Raw genomic sequence first — 20,649 nt, 5'->3', positions numbered from 1 at the left:
GTCTGCAATTGATCTATATAGTTTTGTATTCTTGCCAGTCTTCTACACTGTCTACAACTCCACCAATCTTGGCATCATTTGCAAATTTACAAATCCATCCATCTACATTTTTATCCACGTCTTTTATATACATCACAAACAGCAGACGTCCCAGCACAGATCCCTGTATAACACCATTAATTTCAGACCTCTAGCTCGAATAAGTACCTTCAACCACTATGTGCAAACCAGTTCTGAATCCAAACAGCAATTCACGGAGTCTTGATCGCCTGGATTAGCCTTCCATGAGGAAATTTGTCAAACACCTTACTAAAATCCACTGACTTACCTTCATCACTCTCTCTCACCTTGTCAAAAATCTCAATCAGGCTGGTAAAGTACGTCCTGCTACACACAAAGCCAGGCTGGCTCTTCTTAATTAGGCCATGGGCTTCCAAATCCTCATATATATCCTATCCCTGGAATTTTCTCCAGCAAATTTCCATACAACTGATGTGAGACTCACCAGTCTATAGTTCCCAGGATCTTCTCTTGTTAAATACAGCTACAAAATTAGCCACTTGCCAGTCCTCCAGGACCTTGCCTGTGGCTAGAGAGGACACGAAGATACCAGTCAAAGGCCCAGAAATCTCATCTTTTGCCTCCTTCAATATCCTGGGCTGAATCCCATCAGTTCCTGGGAACTTATCCACCTTAATACTCATTCAGAAGTCTTAACACTTCCTCCTCCTTGACCTCTAAACACCCTAATATATTTCTACACTCAGTTCCAATCTCCTGGTCCTCCGTATCTTTTTCCTTGGTAAATACTGAAGCAAAGTACTCATTACATACCTCATACACGTTCTCCACTTCCAAGCAAATGTTCCCCCCTTTATCCTGGAGTGGTCCCACCCTCTCCCTAGCTATCCTCTTGCTCTGATGTATGCATAGAGTGCCTTGGGATTCAGCTCTATCCTACTTGCCAAGGATGCTTCATGGCCCTTCCTGGTTTTCCTAAATCCCTTTTTTAGTTCTTTTCTGGCTCCTTTATGCTCTTCACGTGCGTTGTTTGATCCTAACTTCCGAAGCTATACATACTTTTCCTTTTTCTCCTTGACTAAATTCATCACCTCTCTTGACATCCAAGGTTCTCTTATCATTCCATGCCCATCCTCCCTTCTAACAGGAACATACCATTCCTGTACTCTCTGCAGATGATCGCTAAGTGGACACACCTTGGGAACACCTTTTCTTTGGTGGACTTACCAGAGAAAAGGAGTTCCCAATTAACTCTTCTTAGTTTCTGCCTAATGCTCTCATCATTTGTCCTACTCCAATTTAAAATTCTCCCAAAGGACCTTATTTATCTTAATTTATAACTATCCTGAAAGTCAGTGTTCTCCCACTGAAAGGTCAGTCACCTGGCCAGGCTCATTACCCAACACCATTTTCAGTACGACTACCTTTTCATTTTGTTATATTGAAATACTTACTTATTTTATAGTTTACAGTAATTTTATGTCTTTGCACAGAACAAATTTCACAACATACAAGTCAATGGTAATAAATATGATTCTGATTTATAAATGCAACAACAATAATTGGATATCTCATAATATTTCTCCATGAAGTACACACATTTTGAGATAATTTTTTTTGTTGCTAAATATATTAAGAACTGTAATTGGTGATGTAAAAGTCATAAACAGGTTAAAACATACTCACTTTAGGACCTGGAGGTCCTCTTTCTCCCAATCCTCTTTGACCCTTCTCTCCAGGGAATCCTCGTTCTCCCTGTTATGTAGTATATTAGTTATTTGATATATTTAATATTATTTAACTTGTATAATGATTACCAAATTGCAATGAAATACTTTTTAAACATTTCATTCACTTTAATACAAATGTCAGAAATTAATGGAGAACAACACTATTTGAAAAACAGCTTTTCTTGGTTCCTGAGATCCAAGTATTGAAATAATTGATCAGAGCAGTACAGAGGTGTTGTATTTCACCAAGTTAGCAGTGCAGTCGAAGGTCCACTGTCCGGGTCTTTGGATTGGGCAGTGGGCTTTGTTGCTAATTTTGCACTGTTAACAGTTACTTTTAATGAATTAGACTCAATATTATGGAATATCAGAAGGACTTCAACTCATTTATATTGTTAGAAAAACATAGCTTATTTCAACAAAAGCGGAATATAAAATTCAAAAGTTAATGAAGAATCCATGTAAAACATTATTTCAATCTCAATAAAACTATTTGAAGCGCAACACATCTCACTAAAATAAGGATATAGAAGCTTCAGAAAGGGTACAGCACCATTTTGCTAGCCTGCTACCTAATGTAAGGAAGGTGGTGGTGGTATCCGTTAGTGTTGCGAGACCATGGATCAGCGCCTTGCAAGGTTCTATGGAAGACCGGCAGTTGCCCATGCAGCAAGTCTTCCCTCTCCACGACACCAATGTTGTCCAATGGTAGGGCAAGAGCTGATACAGCTTGGCACCAGTGTCGTCGCAAGAGTTGCCAGAACGAGGTTGAAGGCAACGTCGGACTCCAGCTCCGGATTTGTCCTCAGGGTTTACTCCCGAAGCCTTTACCATGAGTGGGTATGGCCGCAAGGCAGTGGAGGTTTGAAATCAGAGTTTTCCCTCTCTCTTAGATGGACTGCCTTCCCAGGCTGTCGAGCTCCATCTACCCGAAGCACTGGTTTTAAGGCGCCAGGACCCGCCTTCACCCCTTCTCCTGTCAGTAGAACAGTTCCGCCGGGCTTAGAGGCTAAGCTACACAAGAAGGCCAGGAGATAGACTTGGTTGTCCGAGGCTATTTGAGGCACATGCCGTGAGGAGCACTTTTAGGTAGTGGGAGCTTGTCCCCACTTCCACTCCTCAGCTTGACAACCTAAGGAAGGTAGTTTAGGACAAATACAACATCATAGAGTCTGGTATCTGAGTTTAACCAAAAGGGACCAATGATGAAAGATCTGATGTAATTGACTTACAACAGAGGACAAGGGGCATAAATAGGGGAAATGAACTCAGTCTCTTTCCCAGAGTTAGGGAATCAAGAATAGAAGGCACAGGCTTAAGGTGAAGGGAAGAGATTTAATAGAAACTTGAAGATTAATTTCTTTTTACACAAAGGGTGGGTGTATATGGAATGAGCTATCGGAGGAAATAGTTGAGGGACATACAGTAAGAACTTTTAAAAGGCAATTGTAAAGGTACATGGATTGGAATGTTATGGGCCAAACATTGGCAACTGGGACTAGCCAGGTCAGGATGGACCAATTGGCCCGTTTCTGTGTTGTATATCTCTTTATGGCTCTGCGATAAGCTAAACTTATTGGCAAGAACAATTGTCACATTTCTAAGTCAGTCCTTGAAGGTGGCACCAGAGGTTTTTGTAGACCCTGGCAACAACTTCTAGCCGTACAGAAAACAGCTTATTCTTCCTTTCCTATGTCTTTCTTTTCTCATCAAGATGGCTGGGATTCTGTCAGAGTCCATGATCCATAGTGATAGCTCAAACTGCAGTTCTCTGTAAGTTCACCGGCCTGGCATTTTGATATCTCCAGGATGGGTCTGGAAGTCTGGGTGCAATGGGTCTGGAAGGCTGGGTGTAGCCCCATAGATGACCCTGTTCTTCACCAATTTCACCAACTGAAGCAATGAGACAGCAGCTGTCAGAAGAAGGCCCCTGTACTCATGCGATTATCCCTCCCTCTCTCCCTTTCTTGTCGGTCCCCAAGAATGGGGGGGGCGGGGTGGACTTGGAGAAGCAAAGTGGAAGGCTGTAACATTGGAACAGCAAGCTGCTGGTCTCCTGCTCTCGTTGTTGCAGGAGTGATCTTTCTCTCCCTCACTTGTGAGAGAGAACCTATCTGAGATAGTGAGGTGCTGGGTTATGTACTTTAGTCCTTGATGGACTCTAGATCAAAGTCTCTTTGGGGCCTTTTACTATTGCTTGCATGGTGGGAGTAGGGTGGTACTTCCACTGATGCAAGTGGGGGGAGGGGGGTTTGAAGTTCCTATCATTCATTCTTTGGGATTCTTGTTTTGTGGATGCCTACAAAGAGTGAGAATGTCAGGTTGTAATCTGTATACATTCTCTGATATTAAATTGAACCATTTGATTTAAAACTAAGTTATCATTCAAGGTAACATTGTTTAGGTGGCTAAAAGGTCAGGAACATAACACATAGAAATAGAAAAGTACAGCACAGGTCCTGGCAGATCTAACTTAATTCATCCCTTCTACCGACACAAGTCCGTATCCTTTTATTCTCTTCATATCCATGTGTCTATCTAACAGTTTTTTAAACACCACAATCATTCTTTCCTCTAATGTCAATCCTAGTAGCACAATCCCACTACTCACTAGATAAAAAACTTGCCCTGCACATCGCCTTTGAGCACATCCCCTCTCACCTTCAATGCATGCCTCCAGTGTTAGATCCAGGGAAAAATACACCAGCTGTCTACTCTATCTATGCTTCTTGTAATCTTATAAACTTGTATCAGATCTCTTCTCAGCTTCCACTGCTCTAGAGAAAGCAATCCAAGTTTGTCCAACTTCGCCTCGTAGAACATGCCCTCGAATCTAAGCAGTGTCCTGATTAACCTCTTCTTCACTCTATTAAAGCCTCAACATCCTTCCTATAATGGGACAACCAGACACCAGGAGTTTAAGAAATACAGTGGGAAAATGTGCTTAGAATTATTAATTTCTTTAGAGGGCAAAAGCTGATATAGCTAGAGCTGAATGGTCTATTTCCACGTTGCAAATTGCAACACATTTCATTAACATATACTCTCACAGATTCAGTAGCTCAATACCAGAGCATTATAATTAGCTATTCAGCAAGACCACCTTGTCATCTTGGATTAAATGAGAATTGAAATAGAGAAGAATATCAGCTAATTTAAGAGAGAGCATCAAGCCAGTTACTAAGAGCTGTGATATCAAAGGAATCTTGGAAATTAAATTTCATAAACTTATGAAATCTTGAAAACCTGTGATCTGAAAAGGTTCAAATGCTAGGAATGAAACTATTGGAAATATAAAGCATGTTCTTTTTCTTCAGAGATTTAACCTTCGAACGTATACAAACAGCAAATGAAATCCTGAACAGTTTGTGGGTGGGCTAGAGGAAGTTTACATACTGACCCTCAACCCATTATTTAAAATGCTTGGTCTAGAAAATAAATGGGCCATGTTCAACCACGTAAGTAGGCCAGAATACAGCTGTCCATTGAATGCTTCAGTCAAAAAACTGCTGCAGCAAAATACAGAAACATATGAGGCACATTAATTGTATTCCCGGATTATCAGCACTGCAAAACGCACACAGAAATTAGCTGTCTGGTAAAGAACAGAGAGTTGGGGAAGGGGAGGGGTTGCAGAAGAGAGAGACCTGATGGTTTTCGATAGAGGCTTGGGCTGGAAGATTAGAAAAGGGATTTGGAAATGGGCAGGACTCAGGCATCAGATCAATAGTTAGTGAGGAAGATGAGCAAACATTGTGACCTGGAGTATAGGAGTTAAAACCAAGGCCAGGCGGGTTGGTGGAGGGGTAGCTAGATGGCCTAAGGGAAAGCTAATAGCATAAGACCACAAGATATAGGAGCAGAATTAGGCCATTTGGCCCATCAAATATGCTCCAGCATTTCATTATGGCTAATCCAATTTTCCTCTCAGCCCCAGTCTCCTATCTTCCTCCCGTATCCCTTCATGCCCTGACCAATCAAGAATCTATCAGCCTCTTCCTTAAATATGCATAAAGACTAGGCCTCCAAAGCTGCCTGTGGCAACATATTCCACAGATCCACCATTCCCTGGCTACAGAAATTACTTCTCACCTCCATTCTAACAGGATGTCCCTCTATTCTGAGGCTGTGTTTTCTGGTCTTAGACTCTCCCAACACAGGGAACATCCTCTCCACATCCACTCTATCAAGAACTTTCACAATTTGATAGCGTTCAATTAGGTCACCCCTCATTCCTCTGAATTCTAGAAAGTACAGACCCAGAGCCATCAAACGCTCTTCATATGACAAGCCATTCAATACTGGAATCATTTTCCTAAACCTTTGAACCATCACCAATTTCAGCACATCCCTTCTAAGATAAGGGGCCCAAAACTGCTCACAATCCTCTGAGTGAGGCCTCAGCATTGCTTTATAAAGTCTCAACATTATGTCCTTGCTTTTATATTCTTGTCCTCTTGAAATGAACACTAACATCGCATTCCCTCACCACCAGCTCAAACTGTAAATTAACATCTAGGGAATCACGCACAAGGACTCCCAAGCCCCTTTACACCTCAGTTTTTTGTATTTTCTCTCCATTTAGAAAATATTCAGCCCTTTCATTTCTTCTACCAAAGTACATTTTGATACACTTCCCGACACTGTATTCCATCTGCCACTTCTTTGCTCATTCTCCTAATCTGTCTAAGTCCTTGTGTAGCCTCTCTGCTTCCTCAAAGCTACCTGCTCCTCCACTTATCTTTGTATTGTCCGTCAACTTTGCAACAAAGCCATCAATTACATCATCCGAATCATTGACATATGACATAAAAAGAATTGGTCCCAACACAGACCCCTATGGAACACCACTAGCCGCCAACAGCCAATCAGAAAAGGCTCCCTTTATTCCCACACTTTGCCTTCTGCCAATCAGCCCCTGCTTCATCCATGCTAGAATCTTTCCTTCAATACCATGGGCTCATAGCTTGTCAAGCAGCCTCGTGTGGCACCTTTCCAAAGGCCTTCTGAAAATCCAGGTACACAACATCAACCAATTCTCCTTTGTCTATCCTGCTTGTTATTTCTTCAAAGAATTCCAACAGATACGTCAGACAAGATTTTCCCTTAAGGAAACAATGCTGACTACAGTCTATTTTATCATGTGCCTCCAAGTACCAAGACCTCAACCTTAATAAACAACTCCAACATCTTCCCAACCACTGAAGTCAGACTAACTGACCCATAGTTTTTTTTTCTGCCTCTCTCCTTGAAGAGTGGAGTGACATTTGCAATTTTCCAGTCTTCTAGAACCATTTCAGAATCAAGTGATTCTTGAAAGATCATTACTAATGCTTCCAAATCTCTTCCACCACCTCTTTCAGAACCCGGGGCTGCACACCATCTGGTCCAGGTGACTTATCTACCTTCAGATCTTTCAGTTTCCAAAGAACCTTCTCCCTAGTAATCATAACTTCACACTCTTCATGAGCCCTGACTCCTAGAATTTCCACCATACTGTTGGTGTCTTCCACAGTGAAGACTGGTGCAAGATGCTTATTCAGTTCATCTGCCATTTCCTCGTCCTCCATTACTATCTCCAGCATTGTTTTCCAGTCATCTGATATCCACTGTTGCCTCTCTTTTGCATGCACTTTATGTATCTTAAGAAACTTTTGGTATCCTCTTTAATATTATTGGCTAGCTTACTTTCATATTCCATTTTTACCTTCTTATTAACTTTTTCTGTCAAATGTATTACCTGAGGAGTATCTATATCTCCTGGACTCCAGTGCTAAGTTCCACAAAACCCCTACAAGTAACATAGAAGGTATCCCCATATGTGCTGAGAGTGCTGTTTCTGCAAGAGTGGCCCATGCTATCCATGAGGGAAGTGGTAATAATAATCACAGGAGTGGTGTCCGGGTGTGACTGCCTACTATTGCACACTACTTCACTTGCTTCAGAGTATCAGATGAACAGAAGACACAGATGGAAATTGCAAACGTATTAAATTCCTCTATGCCACAATTTTTTCTTTCTGTATGAGAAAATACAATCCAATTTCTTTGAGGTACTATATGCAAGCCATAAAAAATGTTCATTTCCTGAAAGTAATTTAACTTTGTACCTTTTCTCCAATGAGTCCTTCTCCTGTTGGACCTCTTGGCCCAGGTGGTCCTATAAAGCCTTGGTCTCCCTGCATGAAAAATTAAATCTGTCAAGTTTCAGTGCATTGTTACTTAAGTGGCTTCCAATGTTATATGTATCTGGTTTTTAGTTCCTTGTCATATATTCTTCACTGGATAGTGTATATGATGGTCACTTTAATTGGCTCTCTTATTCAAAAGAAAACATATTCTTTACCAAACCAAACTTTACTGCAGTTAATGCTAACAGTGTAATTTATTTTTTAGTAGAGTAACATAATAAGTCACCAATTAAGCCAGTGGAATTACTGGATGTGCAAGATGTAAAGGTAGAATCAAACTACAAGAGACTGAAATACACTTCTGATTTTGAGAATAAACAAGGAGTCAGGGTGATCAGATTCGAGACAGAAGAGAAGCAAACGCTGAAAACTGGAACAACTTACGAACTGCTGGGGGAGCTCAGCAGCTCAAGCAGCATCTGTGAGGGTGTGAGGGGAGAGGAACTGAGACAGTGTTTCAGTCCGAAATGTCAGCGATTTCCCTCCCTATACAGACACTGCTGGAGTCCCTCCGGCAGACTGTTTGCTGGTCAGATTCAATCTCCAGTCAGAGAATCAGAACTGCAGCAGAATCCATTTCTGGTTTCCATTCAGGGTCTATTTTATTAGAAGTTTCAGTGAAGGAGAGGAAGAAAATCTCTCTGCACTGATTTGAGAGGACATCGTGATTCATATTCTGCAAGCGCATTCCCCCCCCCCCCCCCGGTGCTCCAGTTTCTTCCCACACCCAAACATGTGATTATATATTGATTATAAGTAATCCTACAGTGTAAGTGGGGGGGGGGGGGACAGTAGGAAGTTGATGGACATGTGTGAAAGAACACTTTGTAGGGCGAAAGAAAATGAGACCACCCAGCTAGAACCAGCATGGACTTGATGGTTTGAATGGCCTCCTTACATTTTATAATAAGCAGGAAAGTAAGAATCAAGAGTCAAGAGTATTCCAATTTAAATTTGGTCCATGTGCTTTATGAATAAGTCAGTTTTCTTATATAGGCATTGAATATGAAAATGTGTACATTGTGTTATCAATATTATAATATGTACAATGCAGAATTAATATCTCAAGAGTTCAGAAGGACAGATTTCCCTGTTCTTTGTTCAAAGACAAGTAGTTTTCATCCACAAGAAAAAGGCCAGGGAAAGGAGAACACTCCTCTGCTAGAATCTGAACTGTGCAGTATCCTTTCTTCAGGAGCCAACTGATTAAGAGACTTTGGATAAGGCGCATTGAGATTGGACCAATCTTCAGGGAGATGTGCATAAGTTACCGTTGTGAAATATGTTATTACGATTTTGTGGTTGATAATTTATACTAGTATCCTACATTTAATTTTCAATAGCATCAGAGTTCCACTTGCTGTACATTGAACTCACACAGCAACATACAAAACCAGGATATAATACAGGGTGAGAGTGTCAAATCTGGTTTCTCCTAGATGAAAAGTTGCTTCCAGGATAAGCTTTAATTCCACAGGGCATCTCTCTATAACTATTATAGAGAAGTAATAGATTAATGTTACATCACCTTCTGGCCTGGCAAACCAATTCCTGCTGTGCCTTTAGGACCAGATGGTCCAGGATGCCCTATATCGCCCTGTGGGAAACAGAGACAAAAATATCTTCAAATATATTTTCCCTTAATGTTTAAAGAATGAAAGATAATCTATGAACTGAACATCAAAAATTAGGTTTTGTTATGTAAAAAACATGAACCCGTTAGAATTTGATTATGCCCTTCACAGCTATATTTTGTATTTTCGTGCTAAATTGGTGCAAATACTTTCTTAATGCTAGATTTTTCTTCTACTGCTTTTAATATTAACATTTGTTTCTCTTAGAAACTCCCCCATTTCTCTTCAATATCAGTGTTGCTGGATCTGGGATTTTACATGGAAATAAAGGGATAATTTCCCAATGTTCAGTTAGGATGCTGGTCCTCAGATATTTACAGTCATGGCTATATTCATCAGGGCACCTCCTTACTAACACTGGGCTATAATGGAACAACGGTTAGCTGGATCTGGGGAATTCTGTAACATACTGAGCTGAGGAGATGGCAATGTATTGCTTCTGAATCCTCATCTATTTGCCATCCATCGGCTGGTCTGATTCACTAAGTGAATAGTAAAGGTAAAAAGCCTGTGTTTCCTCATTTAGCTAATATTAATGCCCCTTAATTAACTAACATGTTAAAATATGGATTCAAATAAATTTATTTTTAATTATTTTAATCTTTTTCAATGACTTCTAGATCTTTCTGTTCATTAGTGATATTTGGAAGCATTACAAACATCTTTCAACTGTTCAGGGTTCAATGCAATATGGTCCAATATTCTTTGAGAGCGATATTGGATAGAAGTGTTTGGATATCAGCTAAGTCTTTTTAAAATAGTGTTTGCACCAAGTTCAGGTGGCCATTTGGCTAACAACGTAATGAAAGAGGCAGATCTCAAACTTGGGGTCTGTTTCATACTTAGCAACTCCCTTCCCATCTGAAATTTGCTGAGGGTTACAATGTACTCAAGAAATTTAACTAGCTTGCTAAAATATGGGAACTGAATCCATTCTGTCTTCACAGAAATACAGTACAGCAGTCATTCTATATAATGTTAAGGAGAAGAATAATAGGCGAAATATTTATTTCCCTAGTACAACAGTTTTGAAGCCAAATTACTCCATTTGACTGAGTTAAAATTGGACTTTATCGGTGGTCTTCTTGATCAAAGTATCTTCACACTATGTTAAGCAATCGGGTCATTCTATGAGTTCTTTGCAGATTTTAACATAATAGAAATAAAGACCGGCAAATATTCTTACCTTGTCACCTTTGAGTCCTGCTCCAGGAGCTCCTCGAGAGCCTTTAGGTCCACTATACCCAATGTCACCCTGCAAATGTTAAGTACATGCAGAATCAATAAATATATCAAAAATATATATGCTCAAGTAAACATATTGCAACTTTAGTTCTTAAGCATTCATAAAAATGTGAGATCTGCCTAAATATGGTGCTGGTCCGCTTCAGGTAGAAGTTAGTGTGCGGCAGTTAGTGCTGCTGCCTTGCAGCTCTAGAAACCCTGCTCTATCCTGAACCAGTTTGCATGTTGTCTCTACAACTGTGTGGGTCCACCACAGGTGCTCTGTTTCTCTTGCAAGCCAAATAGGTGCATCATAATTTTGGTGGGTTGGGTGGAGTTGACTGGGAAACAAGAAGCAAAGTGCAATTAGCCTAGATGTTTTCTTTTTGATGATGTGTAGACATGGTGGGCTGTAGTCCCCGTTTCTATGCTCTATGACTCTGTGGATATCCTGTTCTGTGAGCAATTTAGAAAATTGTGTTTCTATATGTTTATGGAATCATTGTAACATTCAATGAATCTTTTAAATCATAGTTCTGAAGAAGGCCACTTGCCTCATCAAGTCCATTCTGTCCCTAGATCTCCCATACCCTCACTCCTTTCCCAAAGTTCTGAGAACTATTTAACCTGAAGTGTACTTCCAATTCCCATTTAAAGGCAATGATTGATTCTGCTCCCAGCAACCTCAAAAGCTGTGAGTGCCAGATTTGAATAACTGATTGAAGACCTTTTCATCGCATTCAAAAATATATCTTTTGCCCAAAACTTTAGATATAGATCCGACAATGCTCCTTTCCTTGTTGGTGTCAAAACATATTTATTGAACATGCCTGTTTTCTTTAAACACAAACGTTACTACAAGTGTTGAAGATGGGAAATTGAAAACACGTTTGGTTGAACAAGATGGCTGACAATGAGTGTGCTCACAAACAATACTGAAAATACTTCAAGCACTTAGCAGGTTAGCATCCATGGAGAGGAAAAACTGAATTCATGCTATTGCTTGAACAGGTAGTTCACTTTGATCTATAAACTACATAGTAATACCTGAATATAAAAGAGGTCCAATATCATGGCCAGCACTGGTCCCTCAGTGAAAATCACTGAAACAGACTAATTCCACTTGTAAAATCTTATTGGTTCTTCAGTAGCCTTGCATATGCAAAATAGTAGATTATTTGCCCTTCAGAAGTCATTTATTAGCTTTCGTGTTCTCAGAAAATATGGAAGTGCTGGTATAATTAAACATAAATTATTTTTTCAATCTTTCCTTCCTCCTTCCTTTACCAGAATGAGGCAATAGATTTTTCAATCAAATAGTTTCCAGAATATTTAATCTTTGCACAATAACTTTTAAAAAAGTAGGGAGGGTGTGGTAAATAATTCCATACACAATTTGATATTGGTGGATTTCCTTTCAGCATTATAATGATTTCAGTAGATCTGAGGTTATAACCTAAGGTCAAAAATATTCTAGTCACACTTATTCCTAACCTCCAACATACAGTAACCAACTCTCATGTCACATTATATTGTTGACTTGGTCTTAATTCATGTGTCGAATAATCTAGCATTCATAAAATTTGGAGCCTGTCAACAAAGTGTCCTCAGTTCCTGAAATTTGAAAGAATATAAGTGATTTTCCTTGTTGAACTGTTTTTGTATGTATTTTTAAATTTGTACTGCTAGTTGTTAAACAATAATGAAAAGCACACAGGAGTATTTTAACGTTAATGCTATTTAGCACTGAAAGGGAAATAGAATGAATTATAAAGTCTCATGCAAAACACGTTACTGCAGGTGTGTAGGTTTTCCAAAATCTTAGAATTGACAATAATTGGTCCAAGTCTGCTTAAAATTAAATGGTGTAAGAGAAAAGAGTATGAATAATTGTCAACAAAATGAAAATAATTGAGAAAGCAAACATCTGCATTAAGTGGTTGAAAATCCTGGATTGTATCAAATAAAAAATAATACTTATTCCAGAAGTGAATAAAAACTTATATTTGCAGCTCTTGCTTTTTTCAGTTAGGATCCCATGTTCAATTTTAAATTATCTTGAAGATTCTGAAAGATTCTTTTATTTCTTTTTGATTGAAGGTAAAAAAAAGTATGAAGAAACAGAGGTCAGCTAATTTGTATGAGGAATTTTATCTCTCTACAAAGTTCACCCAGAACTCAGGATTTACCCGATGAAAAACATAGAACCTGGGTTAAAGGAAAACACAAAACTTCAGGTTCTTGTGAGCCATATAGAGCATTGTAAAAAAAAACTCAACAGTTACATTTGAATGTAAGAAAGGAGAAAAAGTGGTCTTAGCTTGTGGCTGGGATATGAATCATCCAAACATGATTACTGGATAGGTCCAATCTTCTGGGGTCTACATTCCTTTCTCCATTGTTTTCCCAGACCAAGGCATCCACTCTTCACATTTTCCATATTATCCTCTCACTATACCATTCAGATGTAACTATTTAACCCTCCTTTATTCCAAATCTCCTTCTTAAATTATTCAAGTATAACTCATTTTGCCTTTAACTATCATCCCTTTTGTAATTTAATTATGAAAAGCCTACCTTTAAATCATCTTTCCTTATGACCTCACCCCCACCCCCACTTCCCTGCTTCAAAACACCAGTGGCTCTTGCTCTGGCTCGAGTAGAGCATTAGGATAATATTTTAGTGAAAGTGTGGAAACAAACAAAACAAATTGGAATTTTTGTTTCACAAACAAGAGAAAAACTGCAGACACCTGAAATCAAAGCAATACACACAAAAGGCTGGAGGAATTCAGCAGGCCAGAGAGCATCTATGGAAAATAGTAAACAGTCAATGTTTCGGGCTGACACCCTTCATCAGGACTCTTTCAGTTTCATGCTTTTGAAATTAAGTGAAGAACTTTTGTTAAAATTGATGATCACCATTATTTGATATTGCTTGGAGACAGTAAGCAGAAATGCTGATTCAGTATTCAGCAGCTCTGTGGGGCAGGATTTGCCAGCTCCATATATCTGCTTCCACTGCTCGTGAGGAGTACGCTGAGTGCAGGCTTCAAGATTCATGGAGGAAATGAGCGGGTAACACAGGCTTCAGATGGCATACTGAGCTAGTGAAGAAGGCTCAGAAAGGAAATGGTGTGGTGTACCCACAGAGGGGAAGGACTGTAAGGCACATTGTCCTGCTGATCTTCTCCTCTGCTGTACCAGTACGTCTCAGCTTGGCCTCAGAACATCATCCTATTCCTTGACTGACTGAAGGGCGACCTAGTGAATTGCCCGAGATTAAGCACTCTTTATCTCCTGATATCCAATGGTGTGCAGTGACACAGCGCTGCTTTCTGAAATGCTCAGATCATTTTTCAGAATAGCTATTACTCAAGTTTTGGTATAGTCTTAGAAAGTCTCTGCCAGTACTTCAAAATTGTTTTCAACCCACCAGCAGTAAGTTACAATACTTTCAAGAAAAGCCCACAATATTTATGGACTGACATTCAGCAAACTACTTTTAGGAGAAAACATTTGACGAACAGAAATCCACCAGAATTCTATGCAATCTTATTGGTGAGCACTAGAAGGTAATTTAAGTGGGAATCAGCCCCTTAACAAGTTTTGAGGCATGTGTTTTACAAAAATGCTTGTTTGTATTTATGCAAGCTAAAATGGCATTTCAGCTCAAGACATCAGCTTGATAAGACAGCATACAAAAACCTTCCCTTTTTTGAATGACCTCTTTTTTACCTCAAAAAAAAATCTTCTACAGAAATTACCAAAAGGAAGTGGGCAAATGTTACAGCATTAAAGAGAAAAGCAAAAAGGGAATTAGTCATTCTTTCAAAGAACTCATTTGAGGTGTTGCACTTTGGGAGACTGAGTAAGGGAAAGTACACTGTAAATGGCTGGACCTGAAAGAGCATTGATGTACAGAGGGATCCAGGGTTACAAATCCATTACCTCCCAGCAAGAAGTGACACAAGGAGATATGGAATCTTTCAGAGAGGCTGCGGAAGAGGTTTATCAGGATGTTGGCTGGATTGGACAGTGTTAGCTATAAGAAATGGTTGGACAATCATGGAATTTTTTTTGCAGGAACATAGCAAAACACTGAGAGCATCCTGATAGAGTTATGTAAAATTATGAGAGGTATAGATTGGTTAGATGGACAGAGTATGGCTTCCCAGGATGGAAATAGTAAATACTATAGTTTTAAAAGTGAGCGGGGGAAGCTTAAAGAAGATTTATGAGGTAAATTGTTTTACACAGAGGATGCTAGGTGCAAGGAGAATTGGTAGAAGCCGACAGCAATATTAATAAATGTTTAGAAAGACAAATGAACAGGCAGGGAAGAGGGATATGAATCTTATGCAGGCAGATGGGATTAGTTTAGACTGCAAATCCATAGTCGGAGCAGTAATCGTGGGTCAAAGGACCTGTGTGGCGTGGTCCAGTTCTATGTAAAATCAATCTTCATTCCAGTTGAAACTGTCTCAAATTTGTTTCATTTTATCAAGGACTTAGTGGGAGGTTTGGGAGATGGCGGGGTAAAGAACAAAAGAACCAGAGCCGACGTGAGATCGACCTGTAGTTATGATTGGGAACACAATAACTAAAGGTGATGAAACAAATTCAGTGGTAGTTTACCTAACAAAAAAAGAATGGACAAGTACTCAGAGACAAAATTTCAGGCATATGAAGAATATTGTATTTTTCTTTGAGAGAACTAATGTAGGCTCCATGAACCAAATGGTTTCTTCCCACTGTACAATTCTGCTATTTCATGCATTCTCAAAGACTACCACAATTCCCCTCACTGCCATTTTTGAACCATCAGCCTCTACATCCAACTCCCAATCACTAAATATATATCTCTCCACAAAAGAAGTAGCCTAATATTTCCTCTGGTGGACACCACACTAATTCTGTCAATTTGTTTATCACATCCTCAAAAAATTAAATTTCTGTGGCATGACCTGCCCCTCAGCTTCTCCAAATACTTGTAAATCCTGTCTCTAAGAACCTTCTCCAGTAATTTGCCCATCACTGAAGTAAGACTCTCTGGTCCATAATTCCCAGAGCTGTCCCTACACCCATTCTTGAACAAAGGAACATTTGCCACCCTCCAATCATCTGGTGACCAGCGGCCAGTGAGGATGCAAAGATCATCAGATCAGATGCAGCAAAATCTTCCCCCACTTCCTGTAGTAACCTGAGGTTTATTCCATCCAGTCCTGGGAACTTATTATTCTAATGCTTTTCAAAAGTTTCAGCCCATTTGCTTTCTTAATGCCCAGTTTATCAGCCCGTTTTATGCTGTCTTCACAAACGTCAAGGTCCCTCGCACTAAGTATTCACTATACTGAAGCAAGGTATTCATTAAGGACCTTCCCTACCTCTTCCAAATCTAGGCACATGTTTCTTCTTCTATCCCTCATCAATACTACCCTCACTGTAGTCATTCTCATGTTCTTCATATGCATGTAGAATGCCCTGGGCTTTTCCTTAATCCTGCTTGAGAAGGCCTTCTCATTCCCCCTTCTAGCTCTCCTAAGTCCATGCTTAAGATCCTTCCAGGCTACCTAGAAACCCTCCAGAGCCCTGTCTGATCCTTATGTCCTAACCATAAGTAAGCTTCCTTCCTTCTTCCTCTTGTCTAGATGTTCCACATCTCATCAATCGTGGTTCCTTCACACCACCATCCTTTCCCTGCCTCATTGGGACAACCCTATCTAGAATCTCATGCAAATGAGCCCTAAACAAACTTCACATTTCTGTTGTGCATATTCCTGAGTACATCCAATCCCACATTCCTGCCTAGATGCATCATAACTCGCCCTCTCTGTAAATAAGTACTTTTCCAAGCCATCTGCTCCCTTCCTTTTCCAAGGCTATGGTAAATGTAAGGGAGTTGTGGTCACAGTCTCCAAAATGCTCTTCCACTAAGAGATCTGACACTTGACCTGGTTCATTGCTTAGCACCTGATACAGTACAGATCCTCCTTTAGTCCACCTGTCTACATAGAAAAACTACAGCACCATACAGGCCATTCAGCCCACAATGCTGTTCCGAACATCTACTTACTTTAAAAATTACCTATGTTTACCCATAGCCTTCTATTTTTCTACGGTCCATATACCTATCCAGGAGTCTCTTAAAAGATCCTATTGAATCCACCTCCACCACCATTGCCGGCAGCCCGTTCCATGCACTCACCACTCTGCGTAAAAAACTTACCCTGACATCTCCTCTGTACCTACTTCCAAGCACCTTAAAAATGTGCCCCCTCGTGATAGCCATTTCATCCCTGGGAAAAACCCTCTGACTATCCACATGATCAATGCCTCTCATCATCTTATACACCTCTATCAGGTCACCTCTCATCCTTCGTTGCTCCAAGGAGAAAACGCCAAGTTCACTCAACCTATTCTCAGAAGGCATGCTCCCCAATTCCAGCAACGTCCTTGTAAATCTCCTCTGCACCCTTTCTATAGTTTGTACATCTTTCCTGTAGTGAGGTGAACAGAACTGAGCACAGTACTCCCAAGTGGGGTCTGACCAGGGTCATATATAGATGTAACATTACCTCTCGGCTCCAAAACTCAATCCCACGATTGATGAAGGCCAATACACTGTATGCCTTCTTAGCCACAGAGTCACCCTGCGCAGCAGCTTTGAGTGTTCTATGGACTCGGACCCCAAGATCCCTCTGATCCTCCACACTGCCAAGAGTCTTACCATTAATACTTTATTCTGCCATCATATTTGACCTACCAAAATGAACCACCTCGCACTTGTCTGAGTTGAACTCCATCTGCCAATTCTCAGCCCAGTTTTGCATCCTATCGATGTCCCGCTGTAACCTCTTGACAACCCTCCACACTATCCACAACACCCCCAACCTTTGTGTCATCAGCAAACTTACTAACTCATCCCTCCACTTCCTCATCCAGGTCGTTTATGAAAATCACAGAGAAGGGATCCCAGAACAGACCCCTGAGACACACCACTGGTCACTGACCTCCGTGCAGAATATGACCTGTCTACAACCACTCTTTGTCTTCTGTGGGCAAGCCAATTCTGGATCCACAAAGCAAGGTCCCCTTGGATGACGTGCCTCATTACTTTCTCAATAAGCCTTGCATGGGTACCTTATCAAACGCCTTGCTGAAATCCATATACACTACATCTACTACTCTACCTTCATCAATGTGTTTAGTCACATCCTCAAAAGTTCAATCAGGTTTGTAAGTCATGATCTGCCTTTGACAAAGTCATGCTGACTATTCCTAATCATATTATTCCTCTCCAAATGTTCATAAATCCTGCCTCTCAGGATCTTCTCCATCAACTTACCAACCACTGAAGTAAGACTCACTGGTCTATAATTTCCTGGGTATCTCTACTACCTTTCTTGAATAACGAAACAACATCGGCAACTCTCCAATCCTTTGGAACCTCTCTCATCCCATTGGTGATGCAAAGAACATTGCCAGAGGCTCAGCAATCTCCTCCCTTGCTTCCCACAGTAGCCTGGGGTACATCTCATCTGGTCCCAGTGACTTATCCAACTTGATACTTTCCAAAACCTCCAGCACATCCTCTTTCTTAATATCTACATGCTCAACTTTTTCAGTCCACTGTAAGTCATCCCTACAATCACCAAGATCCTTTTCCGTAGTGAATACTGAAGCAAAGTACTCATTAAGTACCTCTGCTATTTCCTCCGGTTCCATACACACTTTTCCACTGTCACACTTGATTGGTCCTATTCTCTCATATCTTATCCTGTTGCTCTTCACATACTTGGGGTTTTCTTTAATCCTGCTCGCCAAGGCTTTCTCAAAGCCCCTTCTGGTTCTCCTAATTTCATTCTTAAATTCCTTCCTGCTAGCTTTATAATCTTCTAGATCTCTATCATTTCCTAGTTTTTTGAACCTTTCATAAGCTTTTCTTTTCTTCTTGACTAGATTTTCACCAGACTTTGTTCACCACGGTTCCTGTACCCTACCATCCTTTCCCTGTTTCATTGAACGTACCTATGCAGAACGCCACACAAATATCCCCTGAACATTTGCCACATTTCTGCCATACATTTCTCTGAGAACATCAAGTTCCCAATTTATGCTTCCAAGTTCCTGCCTGATAGCTTTATATTTCCGCTTACCCTGTACTCCAATTAAACGTTTTCCTAACTTGTCTGATCCTATCCCTCTCCAATGCTATGGTAAAGGAGAAAGAATTGTGATCACTATCTCCAATATGCTTTCCCACTGAGAGACCTGACCAGGTTCATTTCCCAATACCAGATCAAGAACAGCCTCTCCTCTTGTAGGCTTATCTACATATTGTGTAAAGGAACCTTCCTGAACACACCTAACAAACTCCACCCCATCTAAACCCCTCACTCTAGGGAGATGCCTGGAGAATCTCCCAGAAATCTCCTAGAAAATTAAAATCTCCCACCACAACAACCATGTTATTATTACACCTTTCCAGAATTTGTCTCCCTATCTGCTCCTTGATAGAAACATAGAAACATAGAAACATAGAAAATAGGTGCAGGAGTAGGCCATTCGGCCCTTCGAGCCTGCACCGCCATTTATTATGATCATGGCTGATCATCCAACTCAGAACCCAGCCTTCCCTCCATACCCCCTGACCCCTGTAGCCACAAGGGCCATATCTAACTTCCTTTTAAACATAGCTAATGAACTGGCCTCAACAGTTTGCTGTGGCAGAGAATTCCACAGATTCACCACTCTCTGTGTGAAGAAGTTTTTCCTAACCTCGGTCCTAAAAGGCTTCCCCTCTATCCTCAAACTGTGACCCCTCGTTCTAGACCTCCCCAACATCGGGAACAATCTTCCTGCATCTAGCCTGTCCAATCCCTTTAGGATCTTATACGTTTCAATCAGATCCCCCCTCAATCTTCTAAATTCCAACGAGTACAAGCCCAGTTCATCCAGTCTTTCTTCATATGAAAGACCTGCCATCCCAGGAATCAATCTGGTGAACCTTCTTTGTACTCCCTCTATGGCAAAGATGTCTTTCCTCAGATTAGGGGACCAAAACTGCACACAATACTCCAGGTGTGGTCTCACCAAGGCCTTGTACAACTGCAGTAGTACCTCCCTGCTCCTGTACTCGAATCCTCTCGCTATAAATGCCAGCATACCGTTCGCCTTTTTCACCGCCTGCTGTACCTGCATGCCCACTTTCAATGACTGGTGTATAATGACACCCAGGTCTCGTTGCACCTCCCCTTTTCCTAATCGGCCACCATTCAGATAATAATCTGTTTTCCTATTTTTGCCACCAAAGTGGATAACTTCACATTTATCCACATTAAATTGCATCTGCCATGAGTTTGCCCACTCACCCAACCTATCCAAGTCACCCTGCATCCTCTTAGCATCCTCCTCACTGCTAACACTGCCACCCAGCTTCGTGTCATCCGCAAACTTGGAGATGCTGCATTTAATTCCCTCATCCAAGTCATTAATATATATTGTAAACAACTGGGGTCCCAGCACTGAGCCTTGCGGTACCCCACTAGTCACCGCCTGCCATTCTGAAAAGGTCCCGTTTATTCCCACTCTTTGCTTCCTGTCTGCTAACCAATTCTCCACCCACACCAATACCTTACCCCCAATACCGTGTGCTTTAAGTTTGCACACTAATCTCCTATGTGGGACCTTGTCAAAAGCCTTTTGAAAATCCAAATATACCACATCCACTGGTTCTCCCCTATCCACTCTACTAGTTACATCCTCAAAAAATTCTATGAGATTCGTCAGACATGATTTTCCTTTCACAAATCCATGCTGACTTTGTCCGATCATTTCACCGCTTTCC

The 20,649-nt window shown here is 40.7% G+C and overlaps 1 protein-coding gene across 1 annotated transcript in view; it reads right to left on the bottom strand.

Annotated features, from left to right (window-relative positions):
• Nucleotides 1-7,782: 7,782 nt before the first annotated feature.
• LOC134343570 (collagen alpha-1(XXVIII) chain-like) overlaps nucleotides 7,783-20,649 on the bottom strand; it is a 131,689-nt gene continuing 118,822 nt past the window's right edge. Inside the window, exons 15-17 of the mRNA XM_063042315.1 lie at nucleotides 10,762-10,830; nucleotides 9,470-9,538; nucleotides 7,783-7,929 (exon numbers count right to left, since the gene is read on the bottom strand). Of these exons, the coding sequence (XP_062898385.1) occupies nucleotides 7,849-7,929; nucleotides 9,470-9,538; nucleotides 10,762-10,830 (219 nt within the window). The 3' untranslated portion in view covers nucleotides 7,783-7,848. The remainder of the gene's footprint in view (nucleotides 7,930-9,469; nucleotides 9,539-10,761; nucleotides 10,831-20,649) is intronic.

The sequence above is a fragment of the Mobula hypostoma genome, chromosome 3, assembly GCF_963921235.1.
Source record: "Mobula hypostoma chromosome 3, sMobHyp1.1, whole genome shotgun sequence".
NCBI lineage: Eukaryota > Metazoa > Chordata > Chondrichthyes > Myliobatiformes > Myliobatidae > Mobula > Mobula hypostoma.
The sequence above is the reverse complement of the archived record's forward strand: the minus strand, read 5'-3'. Positions and strand labels throughout refer to the sequence as shown.